Below are 15,416 nucleotides of genomic sequence, written 5' to 3'. Positions count from 1 at the left end.
AGTTAAAATAAATATTTTTTAAAACTAATAACCATTAACCAGTACAATGTAATTCAGGAGGCATGGAAATTGGAAAGTAGGATACACCATTATTTGCAAATATGATAGTATGGTGGAGAACCTAAGAGAATCAATTATACAGTGCTATTTAATTATAATTACCCATCTTAATTCTCTAATATGTAATGTTTAATTGCTTTATTTATAAAGAAGAGCTCCTTATGTAATCTAATATTAAATAGTCCATTTACAGTTAAAAAAGTAGACGTTATAAAAAGAAAACTAAAATATTAAAAGGCATAAAATGAGTCTTAAATGAAAAAACAACCTTCTTGGATAGAAGGCTTCACTGTTACAAAATGCCTTTTTTTTCTTTCTTTCTTTTTTTTTTTTTCTGTTGCCCAGGCTGGAGTTCAGTTGTGGAATCTCAGTTCACTGCAGTCTCCACCTCCCAGGTTCAAGTGCTTCTTCTACCTCATCCTCCTGAGTAGCTGGTATTACAGGCCAGAACCACCTCGTCCAGCTAAACCTTTTTTTCTTTATACACTAAGTATAAAGAATAATAGCGATAAAACATTTTAAATTACATAAGCTGATTCTAAGTTTAAGAAATTAACATAGAAAAATAGGCAGGACAGTTCTTTAAAGAAAACAATGAAAACAGACTAACCACAATAAATATTAAAATATATTACAAAGTTCAAAGATTTAGAATCGTTTCACATAGTTATGTAGACAAAAAGTAGGACAGAAGAGAATCCAGAGATATTTCCCAAAACATACAGACCATCAGTAAATTTGTATGATATTTCATATTAGTTGGGAAACAATCAATTATTCATTAGCTACTTTTTTTTTTTACTTTTGATTAAAGTAAAAGCACTCTGCTTGGTGCAGTGGCTCCCGCCTGTAATCCCAGCACTTTGGGAGGCCAAGGTGGCTGGATCACTTGAGGCCAGGAGTTTGAGACCAGCCTGGCCAACGTGGTAAAATCCCGTCTCTACTAAAAATACAAAAATTAGCTGGGTGTGGTGGTGCTCTTCTGTAGACCCAGGTACCCAGGAGGCTGAGGCAGGAGAATCGCTTGAACCTGGGAGGCGGAGGTTGTAATGAGCTGAGATCGTGCCACTCAGCCTGGGCAACAGAGCGAGACTCTATCTCAAAAAAAAAAAAAAAAAAAAAAAAGTAAAAGCACTTATATCAAACTGCAGTTGGATCAAAGATTTACTATGATACATAAGATGATAACAGTGTGGAGAATATTTTTGTAAAATTTAGGTTGAGAAGTTCTTCTCAGGAAGACATTTGACTACATAAAATGTATTAGTGCATCAGTATTTTGAGTGACTTTTAAAAAAATTGTTAACCTATGTGTTAATTTTCTTAATATATAAGGAACTCTAATAAAAAGAAAAAAGCCTCAACTGAAAAGATAAATTGGAAAATAGTATGATTAGGCAGATTATAGAGAAAGAAGTAGAGATGACTTTTAAACATAAGAAGATGGATACATCTACACTTACAATTAAAGAAAAAAAAATTCTACCAGTTTCCATTTAACATTGGGAAGGTTGATCATTTCAGTTAACCATGTTAGGCTTTTGAAGGAGATTGGTCAGGGTGGGGGGAAAAGTTATAAGGAGACACAAACCTTGGAAGTCCTGGGAGGTTTTGCAAAGCTTTGGGAGAGAATAAAGGCTGAAGGCAGCTGAATTCTCTTACCCTGAGGCTACGGGCAAATAGTAAGGAATTTAGGTAAGTTTATTTACTTTTGCCGACCTTCGATCATCCGACCTTTGATCCTCCGACCTTTGATCATCTGACCTTTCATCATCTGCATGCAGGACTGCTCCCTACAGCGGGGGCAGCAGTTACCCACAGATTGTATTGGCTCCAGGCCTTCATCATTAAATCTGTACTGAATAAATACAAGCAGCTCCAGCTTATTGGGGCTGCATTCTCTCTTCGGAGTCTCTAAGGCCGAGCAGTTTCCTAGCCGCGCTCACGCAAAATACCTGTGTCTGCGTACTTTTTTCATCCGTCGCTCGGCCAGAGTCAGCGGATCAGACTCAGCAGCTGGTGCCCCTCGTGAGGAACGTTGCAAGGGATCACAGCGGAACCCCCGAAAATGAAGGCGAAGAGATTGTGCAGTCAGTAAGTCATTGGTGCCCGCTCGGGATATCCAAGTTCAGGGGAATTCTCAAGCTGGAGTTTCATCATGAGACAACAGCTATCCGCACAACAGAAACAATATATAAAAGTATTGAAACAACTGCTTAAAGATAGCGGAGCCTCGATTTCACAGGCTCAGTTAAGGGACCTAATGCAAACTGTTGTTTCCCATAATCTGTGGTTCCCAGCAGAAGGAACGCTGGACCTAGAACTCTGGGAACAAGTGGGGAAAAACCTTAAACAGTATCATACACAAGGGCAACGGATCCCAGTAACGTCTTTAACCGTATGGACCTTAGTTAGGGCTGCTTTGGCCCCGCTGTACGCAGAAGAGCCCAAGAAGGGAAGGGAGGAGGAACCATCACCTACCTTAGTGCCACCGCCTCCTCCCTCATCACTGCCATTACTGGGTAAAGATACTAAAGAGGAAATGGAGGTTTTCCCTGAGCCCCCTCCCCCAATAAATTGGAAAAAAGACAAGGGATACACTACAGCTATGGGACCCTGTCTTAGGCAGGTGGCATTAGAAGGGGAGCTCTTAACCTGTCCGGAAATGCAAGATCACCAAGGCGATCAGGTATGTGAACCCATTTCTTTTGACACTTATAAAGATAAGAGAAAGCATTCGCGCAAACACAGCTGTTAGTCCATTTACGAAAGGATTAACTGAAGCCGTAGCAGACAACTTCTGTTTGGCCCAATGGGACTGGTCAGTGCTAGCTAAAACAGCTTTAGAGCCCAGTCAGTACCTCCTCTGGAAGGCAGAGTATGATAAGTTGTGTGAACAACAAGCCAACCAGAATCAATTGGCCAGGCAAGACATAACAGCTGCTGTGCTTCAGGGGAGGGGTTTCTATGCCAGTGTACAACAACAATTAAGTTTTGTTCCCTAAGCCTATGCACAAGTGTCTGTGTGTGCTCTCAGGGCTTGGAACTGAATTTCTGAAAGCGGAGTTCAACAGGGATCTTTTATAAATGTTCGACAAGGGCCTTAGGAGCCATTTGTTGAATTTATCAATTGGTTAACCCAGGCAATTAAGAGACAAATTAGTCAGCCCAGGGTGCTGATATCTTATTGTTGCAGTTGGTTTATGAAAATGTTAACGTCCACTGCCAGCAAGCAATGCAGACAGTCAGAGGAAAGGCAGCTACGGTCAGGGAACTTACATGAGCATGTCAACTGATGGGGACTGAAACACACAAAGCCAAAATATTGGCTATGGCAATAAAGCCTCCTAAAGTGAAAAGGGAGAAAAACCCAAATTGTTTTCTATGTGGAGAGCCAGGTCATATGAAGAGGTAACTCAGGAAAAGAATCCCCTTCTGTATGCCCCCGATGTAGAAAGGAGAAACATTGGGCAAATCAATGCAAGTCCAAATTTGAAAAGATGGCAACCCCATAAGTAATCAGGAAACTCCATGAGGGGCCAGCCCCAGGCCCTGCTCCAAACTTGGGCAGTGCCAGCAGCTTTCCTTGGTCAATTGGAAAGCCCACAGTCCACTCTTTCAGAACAGCCACCTCTGGGAGCACAGGATTGAACTTTTACTCTGCCCCAACGAATTAGTGCTAAAAGAAGGAGAAGACCCCAAAAGGGTTGCAGCAGGGATCTGGGGCCCACTGCCTCCAGAACGGTGGGATTGGTCCTAGGATGATCAAGCCTATCCAGTAAAGGAATCAGTGTGCTCACGAGAGTAATTGATAGTGATTTTCAAGGTGAGATATTAGTTATGATGGAATGTAAAGGTCAGTCTGCATATTCTTCCTCCTAAATCTAAAATAGCTCAGTTACTACTCTTACCATACTGGGTCCCCAGCGCCCAGGGAAAGGGTAAGGGAAGTTTGGAAGCACGGGAGCCATAGGAGTATATTAGAAAAAATTAATCACTGATCAGAGACCCATGATTACCTTAAAAATTGGAAATAATAATTTTACTGGCCTACTGGATACAGGGGCAAATATTTCGATTATTAGTGATCAAAACTGGCCAGAAACTTGGCCTTGGGTCACTCAGAAACAAAAATTGTCGGCATCGGGGAAGTGCACACAGCCAAGCAGAGCAAGTGCCCCCTAACATTGTGATTTGGAGGGAAAAAACAGTTACAAAACTCTAATCATGACCGTCCCTGTTAACCTTGGGGATGGGACCTCTTAGCCCAATGGGAGCTGCAAACCCCTTTCTAATAATGACCACTGTTGTTATTCCTCCCCTACCCCTGACGTGGCTCTCTCAAGATCCAATTTGGGTAAAACAGTGGCCTTTAAAGGGAGAGTAATTACAGTGAGCCCACAAATTAGTTGAGCAATTAAAAGCCAGCCATATAGAACCCTCAAACAGCCCTTAGAATTTGCCCATTTTCATCATTCCCAAAAGGTCTGGCAAATGGAGACTTGCATGACTTGTGGGCTGTCAGTGCTAATTTGCAACCTATGGGGCCTCTTCAACAGAGGCTCCCTTCCCTTGTGGCAATTCTTCAAGATTGGCCTATAGTCGATACTGACTTAGAAGACTGCTTTTATACATTCCTGTTAAAGAACAGGGCAGAGAATAATTTACATTTACCATACTAGCTATCAGTAACGAAAGGGCAGCTCACCAATTTCATTGGAAAATACTCCTCAAGGAATGCTGAGCAGTCCTACCATGTGTCAGCATCATGTAAATCAGGCTTTGCTCCCCAGTAGAAAAAAATTTCTTAATAATTAAGATTATTCATTTTGTGGATGGTATTTAACTAGCAGACCCAACAGCCAGTACTTTTAAATTTATATGCCTCTGTTGTAAACTTAAGTTTATATACCTCTGTTGTTAAGAGGTTAATCGTAGCACCTGAAAAAGTACAGATGTCCTCACCTTGGAAATATCTTGGATACATACTAACTTCCTGGTCAGTAAGACCTCAGAAGGTTAAATTAAATACTAGCAATTTACATACCTTAAATGATTATCAGAAATTACTGGGTGATATTAACTGGCATCCTCCTACCTTGGGCATAACTACTGATAAATTACAGAACCTGTTTTCTGTCCTAAAAGGCAATGCTGTCCTAGACTCACTCGGCATTTAACCCCTGCAGCAAAAAGGGAAATTGAGGAAATAGACCAAGTTATTTCTCAGAGGCATCTAGATCGCATAGATCCATGATATTCAGTTCAGTTGTTTGTTTTTCCTGCTAAACACTCCTCTACAGGATTAATAGGACAGATGGCCGCAGGGCTGCGCTTCCTAGAATGTGTTTTTTGCTCACATATTGGGACTAAAACACTATCTCACTATATCCAGCTAGTTAGTAAAGTCATCTATATGGGCCGCAGACGATGCAGTCTGTTGCTAGGTTATGACCCTGATGTCATAAGAATTTTCTTGAGTAAAAATTCGAAGCAGTCTTGCCCCATCACTAGATCTTCAGATAGCACTCTCTGATTATGCAGGCCATATAAAACATGCCCTTCCTGCTGACAAACTATTTCAGTTCTTATCTTATACTCCTGTAGTTTTGCCAGCAAAAGTAGTTCACTCCCTCATACCTAGTGCTTTAACGCTTTTTACTGATGGTTCTGGTAAAAATGGAAAAGCGGCTATTTGATGGAAACCACATAATTCCCTCACTAGATCTGGATTTACTAGCGCTCAGGGAGCTGAGGTTGGAGCCCTAATACTGGCCCTAGAAACCTATTCCTCTCAGCCCATTAACATTGTTAGTGACTCTGTTTATTTGTTGCAAAACCTTGAGACGGCGCTCATAAAGTCCGCTCTCGAGCCCACCCTGAGTGCACCTTTTCTTGGACTTCAGCAATTGCTGGATCAACATACACAGTCAATTTTATCACACATATTCCAGCCCACAGCTCACTGCCTTTCCCACTGGTTTATGGCAGTGATCAAGCAGACCTGCAGGTTATGACGTCACTGCTTGACCAAGCCACCCAGTCGCATCGATTTTTCCACCAAAATTAGAGAAACTTAATTGCAGCTTACCCCAAGACTAGCTAAACAAATTGTCCTGCAATACCCAGATAGCTAGCTCACAGGCACGTCCCCTCCTTCAACAGGTATTAATCGTAGAGGACTAGAACCTAATCAGTTACAGCAACAGATGTTACACACGTCCCTAAATTTGGAAAACTAAGATATGTACATGTATCCGTTGATACCAATTCCTACCTAATTAGCACACGCTCTTCCTGGAGAGTCCACCCGATATATCATTAAACACCTTTTAACTTTTGTGTTTATGGGGTGGCCCACAAAAATTAAAACTGATAATAATCTGGCTTATGCCAGCTCACATTTTCAACAGTTTTGTCACACGTGGAGCATCCAACATTCCACAGGCATCCCATATAACCCCCAAGGACAGGCCATAATAGAACATGTCCTCTCCACCCTTAAAAATATGCTCAGAAAACGAAAGGGGAAAATGAGTAAGGACCCTGCAACACTAGTAGCACAAGCGTTATTTACGCTTAATTTCTTCAATTTAAATGATAAATTTCAATCAGCTATAGAAAAGCACTTTGCTAAATCTTCTCAAGACATAAAACCCACAGTATTATGGAAAGATGTAAATAGTAATGTATGGTATGTCCAAATGAATTGCTAACATGGGGAAGATGATATGCTTGTGTTCACACCCCGCTCAGGCCCTCTTTGGATTCCAGCATGATGCATCAGACCATACCATGGCGTGGCTAGGACCCAACACGGTACCAGAAGTGAAGGAAATGACCCCACAGGACCCGCAGCTCCAGACAACACAGCTTCCTCAGACAACACAAGCCCCGGACATTACCTGGGGGATGCTGAAGAAGACAACTTACAAGGCTGAGCAAATCCTGCTCCAGACACAGAAACCATTCACTCCAGATAATGTGTTCCTTGCTTTGCTCTCTGGTGTAAGTTGCAACTCACATAGGATCCTTTTTAGGCTCTCGCTTTCCCTGCAACCCGTACCTGCTACACTCTGTTGGGCTCATCTCTTAGATCCGCCTTTCTTATGCCCTGTTACCTGGGCAGACACCCCCTTCCAGCCTCTAATAATGTAACTGCTTGGCTAGGAGGGATTGACTTACCCCTAGTAGGGTCCCTTATTAATGGCACACATTGGACTAAGGTGCCAGGTAACACTACATATCACTCCACTGTCCTCCCACTGTGTGTAAGTTTTAAAAGTTCTAACCCTTACTGTGTACCTGCCCAAACAAAATTATGGGTACGTCATGGGCAAAGGAAATGCCTTAACATTCTTGGTTGCCAGTAGCCTCAAACCGGGCAATGCAATCAGTGCCACTTTGCCCAGCATTCCTCCCTGTGCTAAAGAACAAAGCCGGGAAAGTAATGGATTCCACTTCGGCTGGGAGGTCTGTCATGGGGGACAAGCCCTTAGTCTCCAGTTAGGCAATTTAATATCTTAGACTGGAGCCCCTGACGGTTGTTTACAGGGCGAACATACTGATGTTTGCGTCCATTGTGATATCAATCATAGTTTCGTGGCCATGTCCATTCCTTTATGGGATTTGGGCCGAAGAGGGGATGGGATATCCCAGACCCCAGGTAGAGTCCATGCCACCCCAAGACATTTTATGGCATCTGGGACATCTTAGCACCACCCTTACCACCTGGTATGGGACATACCATAATTCCAGTAACAATTATGCTATAACCTTTATACATAATCACACAGATCAGTGCCTGATTTGCACTACTCATCCATATGTTTTTCTTACGGGAACCAGTATTTCCATTACACCCCAAAACTCCATGTTTGTGACCTGAGTGCAAGGACAGGCCTGCTTCACCTCATGTATCACTAATTACAGTATATCTAATTTAAATATTACTAGTGTTATGGTATTAAGGAGGCAATCTGAGACATTCCTACCAGTTTGATTATTGGCAAGTTTCCTCTGCTTTTGCCACCTTAGAACATGCCATATCCCAGGTCAGACACAAAAGATTCATAGTTGCTCTTATAGCCTTTATAGTCTCAGCCGTAGTCATCCCAGCAACTGCTAGTGTTGCTGTAGCATCTATTACTGAGTCAGTACAAACAGCTACTTTTGTAGATAACTTGACCAGAAATGTGTCTAATGAACTTATTCTACAATGGGGTATAAATCATAAGGTTCCTCCACATCTGCAAGCCCTCGAGACTGCCTTGGAACATGTAGGGGAGTGACAAGATGGCGCTAGCATTCTGACAGCAATTAAACCGACTGGGAGCTTAAGCATATCTCTGTCACCTCTCTACCATGGAGCCAGTCAATACATAGTTGGGATGAGGTGAAACACCTCTGGGTGACCTTACATGATAATTTAACAGCAGTCGTAAAGCAACTTAAATCTAGAATTGCTAAGTGCCGTAGATCTACATGCCCAACAGACAGCCATATGGAAGGATGTGCAAGAACATCTCTCCTGGATAGACTCCCACTCCTTGATTAGAAAAAGATACTACTAATTATACTCATGTTTGTCTTACGTTATTTACCAATTCTAGGATGCAAAGCCGGAATACGAGCAGTAATCGCTACGCCTGACAAACCTGTTGCTGCACACATCTGTACTCTTCAATCAACAATACTCTTCAATCAACAAAACCTGATGCAAAAAACAGAAAAGGGGGAGATGCAGGAGATCAGTCAGGGTGATGGGAAAAGTTATAAGGAGAGATGCAAACCTTCTTGGAAGTCCGGGAGGTTTTGCAAAGCTTCAGGAGAGAATACAGGCTGAAGGCAGCTAAATTCTCTTACCCTGATGCTAAGGGCAAGAAGTAGGTAACAAAGGAGTGTAAAGGAATTTATCTAGACGAGTTTATTTACTTTTGCAGACCTTTAATCATCCTATCCGTGCGCGCAGGACTGCTCCCAAGGAGGGGGGGATGGGGCGACAAGTACCTACAGATTGTGTTGGCTCCAGTCCTTTATCATTAAATCTGTACTGAATAAATACAAGCGGCTCCAGCTTATCAGGGCTGCATTCTGTCTTCGGTGTCTCTAAGGCCAAGCAGTCCCCTAGCCGCACTCATGCAAAATACCTGTGTCTGTGTATTTTTTTCATCCGTCGCTCAGCCTGAGTCTGCGGGTCAGACTTGGCAGGATTTTGACTTGATATATTGTGTGTGTTTGGAAATGGGGAATAATTCCTATGCTTATGTACTATTGATGGGAATATTAATTGGTTCAGCCTTTCTGGAGGTCAGTCTAATGTTAATCGTTAAAATTTAAATCTGTATGCCTTTTGACACATCAAGTTCATATCTAAGAATTTGCCCCCATAGTAATACCATGGACATACAAAGATGAGTATAGGGATGTTTCTTGCAGGGTTCTTTCTAAATTATTGCTAGGTTGACTTAACTAAATCCAAATGATGTTATTTGTAATGTAGTACTTAAATGTTTTTCTTGTTATTTTAGCCAAAACTGGACAAGCCAAGGCATCTGTAGCCAAAGTAAACAAATCTGCAGGTATGTTTTTTAAATTAGGATTCTAGACTATTAAAACTTCAAAGTATTTTAAAATCGTATGGTAGTAGTCTTGGATTTCACATGACGTAGTCTGTATTGAATGCATGCTAATCTTTGAGATTTATAATCTAGCAGTTTTGAGAAATGATATGTACTAGATAATGCTCCTATAGTAATTATTGAAATAATTTAACTGCAGAAATTTCTGATGTGAATATCACGTATTTTCCTCTTTCTCTTTTATTGAGGTCTCTCTTCTTCTTTTCTTTTATACAATAGTTTAATAAATATGATCACTTATGGTTTTTGTGAGCTATGGTGGGATTTTAGGTAATAATTAAGTTTTTTTCTCTTTTCCCTGGCATAATCCTTTCCAGTTTGTCTCCCATTTCTGCTAAACCCACATTAATTCAGGGTCATTTCTTTTAAGTGAATAGAGATCAGTGTATTAAATTATCTTTCAAGTTGGGCATGGTGGCTCACGCCTATAATCCCATCACTTTGGGAGGCCGAAGGGGATGAATCACCTGAAGTCAGGAGTTAAGAGTCCAGCCTGGCCAACAAGGTGAAATTCTGTCTCTACTGAAAATACAAAAAAATTAGCCAGGTGCCAGTGGTGCACACCTGTAATCTCAGCTACTAGGAAGGCTGGGGCAGGAGAATCGCTTGAACCTGGGAGGTGGAAGTTGCCATGAGCCGAGATCTCACCACTGCACTCCAGCCTAGGGAGACTCTGTCTCAAATAAATAAACAAATAATCTTTCATATAATATTAAAAAGGAAAGGAAACAGCCTGGAACTGGCAAAAATCACTATTAGTGGCAGATCCAGAATTTTCATATAGTAGTTTCTTAGAAGCAGTAATTTGAGTGGGTCATGGGTGGCTACGAAACTTGACTTGAAGCTAGTGGGTCATGGGTGGCTGGGAAACTTGTCTTGAAGCTGCATTTATTTTGCTAACACTTTGCTGTTACTTTGATACCAAGTGTATGGAGTCACTGGGGATGTGGTAGACTGGGATTAAACTGATGGCCACTCCTTTACTTGCTGGAAATTAATGCCGGCTATTTTTTATTTTTTCCTTAAGTCCCAGTACCCAGATAGAAGTTATAAAGTGAATTGACTTGTGATAATAACATAGGGATAGTGAAAGAAATATCTTAAGGGCTCACTGAGGCTCAGTTTACTGCAGTGTGGCAAAAGTCGTGAATGACTAAGAATTGACAAGCTAGGTGACAAGCTATAAGGATTTGTATTGTTCTTTTTGAGCAAAGATTATGGACTGTCTTGAATATAAAGGGTGGATTTGTAAATTGGTTCAGTTGATTTTTGTAGATGTCAGTGAATGTTTTTTGTATGATTTTTAAAAGTATGATTGTATTCTCATAAGGTTCCTGTTACGTAATTCTGGCAATCATCACCCTTATATATAGGGAAATATGTACACAAATCTGTTAGTGCCCCAAAGCTTCTCAATATAAATTGGAGTTTAGTTTAGATCTGTTGATTTTTGATCTTGGGCTTTTTCCTCATCCATTCTTGCTAGTTGTTATGAATCCTAATTTCGAAGTTAAATCTTGTGTTGCTCTCTGAATGGAAAGTGTTTGGGCTCTGACAGTCTTCTACAACACTTTGATGATCACATCTTTATAAACAGCACCATCTTGGAAAATAGGCCATAGTAATAGATAATGTAGGTACAAATAATGGTCAGAGCAATTTAAATAGTCCTGTACAGCTAGGAAACTGTAGGAATGAGTCAAAACAATCTTTATATGACCTGACCATGATATAAGTGTTCTTGAATGCTTTTTAATCAATTAGGAGCCATGGAAGCATGGGTTGGGAGGGTCTAGGTTTAACTGCTTTTGGAACTGCTAAAAGTATGGGATTGTTTTTATGTCCTTGGAATTAGTAATTTTGCTTCTAGTTGATCCACACGTTCAGAAATTTATTTAACTTGCATGAATGCTGTTTTAAGTACAGGTTGAGTATCCCTTATCCAAAATGGTTGGGAGCAGAAGTGTTTTAGATTTTGGATTTTTTTCAGATTTTGGAATGTTTGCATATATATAATGAAATACCTGGGGGATGGGAGCCAAGTCTAAACGTGAAATTCATTTATGTTTTATATACATCTTAGCCTGAAGGCAATTTTATACAGTGTTTTAAATAATATTGTGCATGAAACAAAGTTTTTTTTAAGTACTTATGTGGGAATTTCCCTCTTGTGTCATGTCAGCAGCACTCACGGTTTCAGGTTTTGGAGCATTTCAGATTTTGGATTTTCAGATTAGGGATGTTTGACCTATACCCCAGTAGGGAGGTAGATTCTTATTTCAGTGATTTCTTTTTTCTGAAGAAATTATCATCATTGCTAGATTTAGAAAACGGCCTATGTCCCAAATATGATTTTATGTTTTGAATAAAATATAGTCTATTGTTCTTATATTTTTTTCTCTGTGAAGTTCTTTGGGGATTGTTGATACAGTTAAGTAAACCAATTTTGACTGCAGCTTTTGTGAATTAGGGAAATCAGCAAGTTCTGTAAAATCTGTGATAACGGTAGCTGCTAAAGGTAATAAAGCTTCAATCAAAACAGGTAAGACTATTGGGGAGGAGAGATTTTATTGTTTATTCTTTATTCACGTTTTAAATTCGTATAATAGTTGTTAGCATCTAATACTTGAATAGTTTAGTAGATATTTCCTTGATATTTAAAACCTGACCCATTTTGTTGGAATTTTGTCTTTGGCAAATAGGCAGATACATTTTTGTGCATGTAAACAATCACATATATATGCAGCTATATAACTGTACATTTTTGACAGCTTTGTAATCACAGGTTGCTCTGTCGTTTCCCTCCATAAATGGTTTAAATCTTTGTTTCCCTCTTTTTTTTAGAGTTGTCAATTCATACTGCCATCTCCAGTTTGTACAATTTCTTAGATGCTTGTTACTTTTAAAAAGATTATGTTAGGAGAATTCATTTTTTTCCATAAAGAAATGGAATACTATTTAAAATAAATGTAGCACCTTGGAACTAGAGCAATCTTTTTAGTAGTATCTTTCCTAATAGACTAAAGAATCTTTGCAGAAATTACACAGTACTATTTTTGTGTGTATGTGATTATGATGTTGGTCTGCCATGTGAAAGTTAAAGATGTGGCTTTTTTGAGGGCATCACCAAAAAGTTGTATCTTGACTTAATCTTATTGGGAAAGAGGTACTGAAAATAAATAGAAATAATGAATATTTAGAAAAGACCTGCTTTTGTAATAAAGTCAAACTAATTTACTAATACATTAGTGTGAAACATGCTAAATGATTTAACAGACCTTTAGAATAATGGCTCACTGTACTTTTACAAGCAAAATCTGGTGGGAAGAAGTCTCTAGAAGCCAAAAAGACTGGGAATGTCAAAAACAAAGACTCTAACAAACCTGTGACCGTACCAGGTAAGCTTGAAATGTAGTCTTTCAGTGCTTTGTTTTGTTTTCTTTTTTTTCACTTTTTAAGTTCAGGGGTACATGTGCAGGTTTCTTACATAGGTAAACGTGTCATGGGGGTTTGTTGTACAGATTATTTTGTCACCCAGGTATTAAGCCCAGCACCATTAGTTATTTTTCCTGATCCTCTCCCTCCTCCCACCCTCCACCTTCCAATAGGCCCCAGTGTGTGTTGTTTCCCTCTATGGGTCCATTTATTTTCTTTAGATCATCTTTAAGGTATATTTTGAAATTTTGCCTAAAAATTATCAAAGTGGGGATTGCTGTCTTTTGTTTTTCAGAGAGAGATGTTTGACTTAGGTCAGCCTAAGGAGACTTGAAATGTCAAAATAAACTAGCTTAAGTTGCTGTTTAGATTCATTAGTTTAATTATATTAGTGTTTTACTAGACTATTAAAGCAGACTATTTGATGCAGGAAACTCTGAAATAAAGACCAGTATTGAAGTCAAAGCCACTGAAGACTGTGCTAAAGAAGCTATTTGTGGTAGGTCAATAGAAATTTAATTTGTTCTTTTATGTTTAAAGGTAGAAGGAAAGTTAACATTTTTAGAAAAGAAATTCTTAATTTAGTATCTCCCCAACGCATTTACTTATTTTAATTACCAATGCCATACCTAAGTGAAATTAAGATTATTATGATTCATGTCTGTATCTCTTCATCTGAAATTTTGATCTGAAAAAGAATGAAATTTAAATGTATTTTTTAAAAGTGTCACTTTTGTAGTTATTTTGTTACATAGTTATTCTCTAGACTTTTGTATTATACGTTTTCATGTAGCTACTGTTTAATCTATTGTGGAATAAAGTGGGATCTTGATAAATATGTCTGCATCATTTTAAATTTTATTTTGTGTTAAGATGCTGCTTTGGAGACCACAGAAAATGAACCAGTTAGCAAGGTCAGTTTCCATATTTTATTTATTTCTTTAAAGCTCAAGACATTTTAATAAAAGATGTTTTTCTTATAAAGCCAGGTAAAAAATTCACGGTATTTGGCATGTGAGAATTCCAGTCATTCATGACTTTTAACACATGATTTTTAAAAAGGAAAAGAGAAAAAAATGTGATTTTAGCTCAGAAACCCTGAGGTGCAGAGTTAAGTCACAAAAATTAGGAACAGATCATCAACAAATGTACATGTTTTTTGAAGATTACTATTCATTGAGAACAACATGTTATGCCAAAATGGGTTTTGGGTAGACAGTAGTTGGTTAAATTAGAATCAGTAGAATTTTGTGAAATCTGTTTTTTTCTTAGAGGTAAATGGGAGATATGTTAATGGTTAGAATACCAGTTGTTTGCATTTGTGGAGAAGCAAGTGGAGTTTGCAGTTTTATGTAAAGGACAGAGAGTTCACTTAATAATTGTTTTCTTGTGTTTATGTATATTATTATGAATACATTACAGTGATTAATGTACATTTTACTGGTGTAGATTTTTAGATCCTTCAGGTGTTGAGCATAAGTTTATTTTTGTCTGGTAGAGCCATTCTTCAAGTAGTAACTAAGTAGTAAGTCTTACTTTAGGAAGAGTATTTTATAGTACCAATTTAGTTTAAAGTCACACTAAACTGGTTTATGAAAATTGTAACTTCCTGCCTTTTTTTTTTCCCCTAGAGATCAAAAATTGCCAAGTTGACTATAACACATCATCTTTAGAAATTTTCCCAATAAGCCTGAAAGGAATAATTGGCATTGATGAGAGGGTTACCTTGAAGAATAAAATAGATCTGAGAGAAGGGATGGCAGAAAACAAAGTGCTTAATTGCATTGAGGATTGGGTTATGGGGTAAAGATTCTCAGGAGCTTTTTTATTATTTATTGCCTAAAAGTGATTATCTTATTCGGGAGGATAAAAGGATACACACTGATTTGGAGCTTGGGGATATTATCACAAGGCACAGGGATGGCGACAGTATATGAAAGGAAGCAGTTGTAGCCAGAAACAAATGAACTTGTGTTTGAAAACAGTGGGTGACAGCTGCTTGGGTGACTGAGACACAAGAATCACTTGCACCTGGGAGATGGAGCTTGCAGTGAGCCAAGGTTGCACTACTGCACTCCAGCCTGGGCAACAGAGCAAGACTCTCAAAAAAAAACGGTGGGTGAAAAAGAGACCAGCAGACCTGAACTAGATGACAGATGGTATAACTACAATTAGTCCTGTGTACTCTTGAAGAGTGTAAATTTGCAAGCTTTTTTGCTTTTCTTTTTAATTTGAGGTTCAGACCAGCCTCTTGAGTTTATCAGACTTTCCTCTATATTA

General features: G+C 39.2%; 2 protein-coding genes across 7 annotated transcripts in view; one reads left to right on the top strand and one right to left on the bottom strand.

Annotated features, from left to right (window-relative positions):
• Nucleotides 1–15,416, bottom strand: part of PAIP2B (poly(A) binding protein interacting protein 2B) — a 577,567-nt gene that overhangs the window by 202,306 nt on the left and 359,845 nt on the right. The window lies entirely within an intron of this gene.
• Nucleotides 1–15,416, top strand: part of ZNF638 (zinc finger protein 638) — a 154,216-nt gene that overhangs the window by 111,698 nt on the left and 27,102 nt on the right. For all 6 annotated transcript variants that reach the window (XM_050754360.1, XM_050754361.1, XM_050754359.1 and 3 more), the window contains 5 exons: nt 9,591–9,641; nt 12,172–12,243; nt 13,013–13,099; nt 13,567–13,635; nt 14,010–14,050. In XM_050754360.1, coding sequence (XP_050610317.1) covers nt 9,591–9,641; nt 12,172–12,243; nt 13,013–13,099; nt 13,567–13,635; nt 14,010–14,050 — 320 coding nt within the window. The remainder of the gene's footprint in view (nt 1–9,590; nt 9,642–12,171; nt 12,244–13,012; nt 13,100–13,566; nt 13,636–14,009; nt 14,051–15,416) is intronic.

The sequence above is a fragment of the Macaca thibetana genome, chromosome 13 (assembly GCF_024542745.1).
Source record: "Macaca thibetana thibetana isolate TM-01 chromosome 13, ASM2454274v1, whole genome shotgun sequence".
NCBI classification, from domain to species: domain Eukaryota; kingdom Metazoa; phylum Chordata; class Mammalia; order Primates; family Cercopithecidae; genus Macaca; species Macaca thibetana.
Note: the sequence above shows the minus strand (reverse complement) of the source record. Positions and strands in the feature narration are given on the sequence as shown.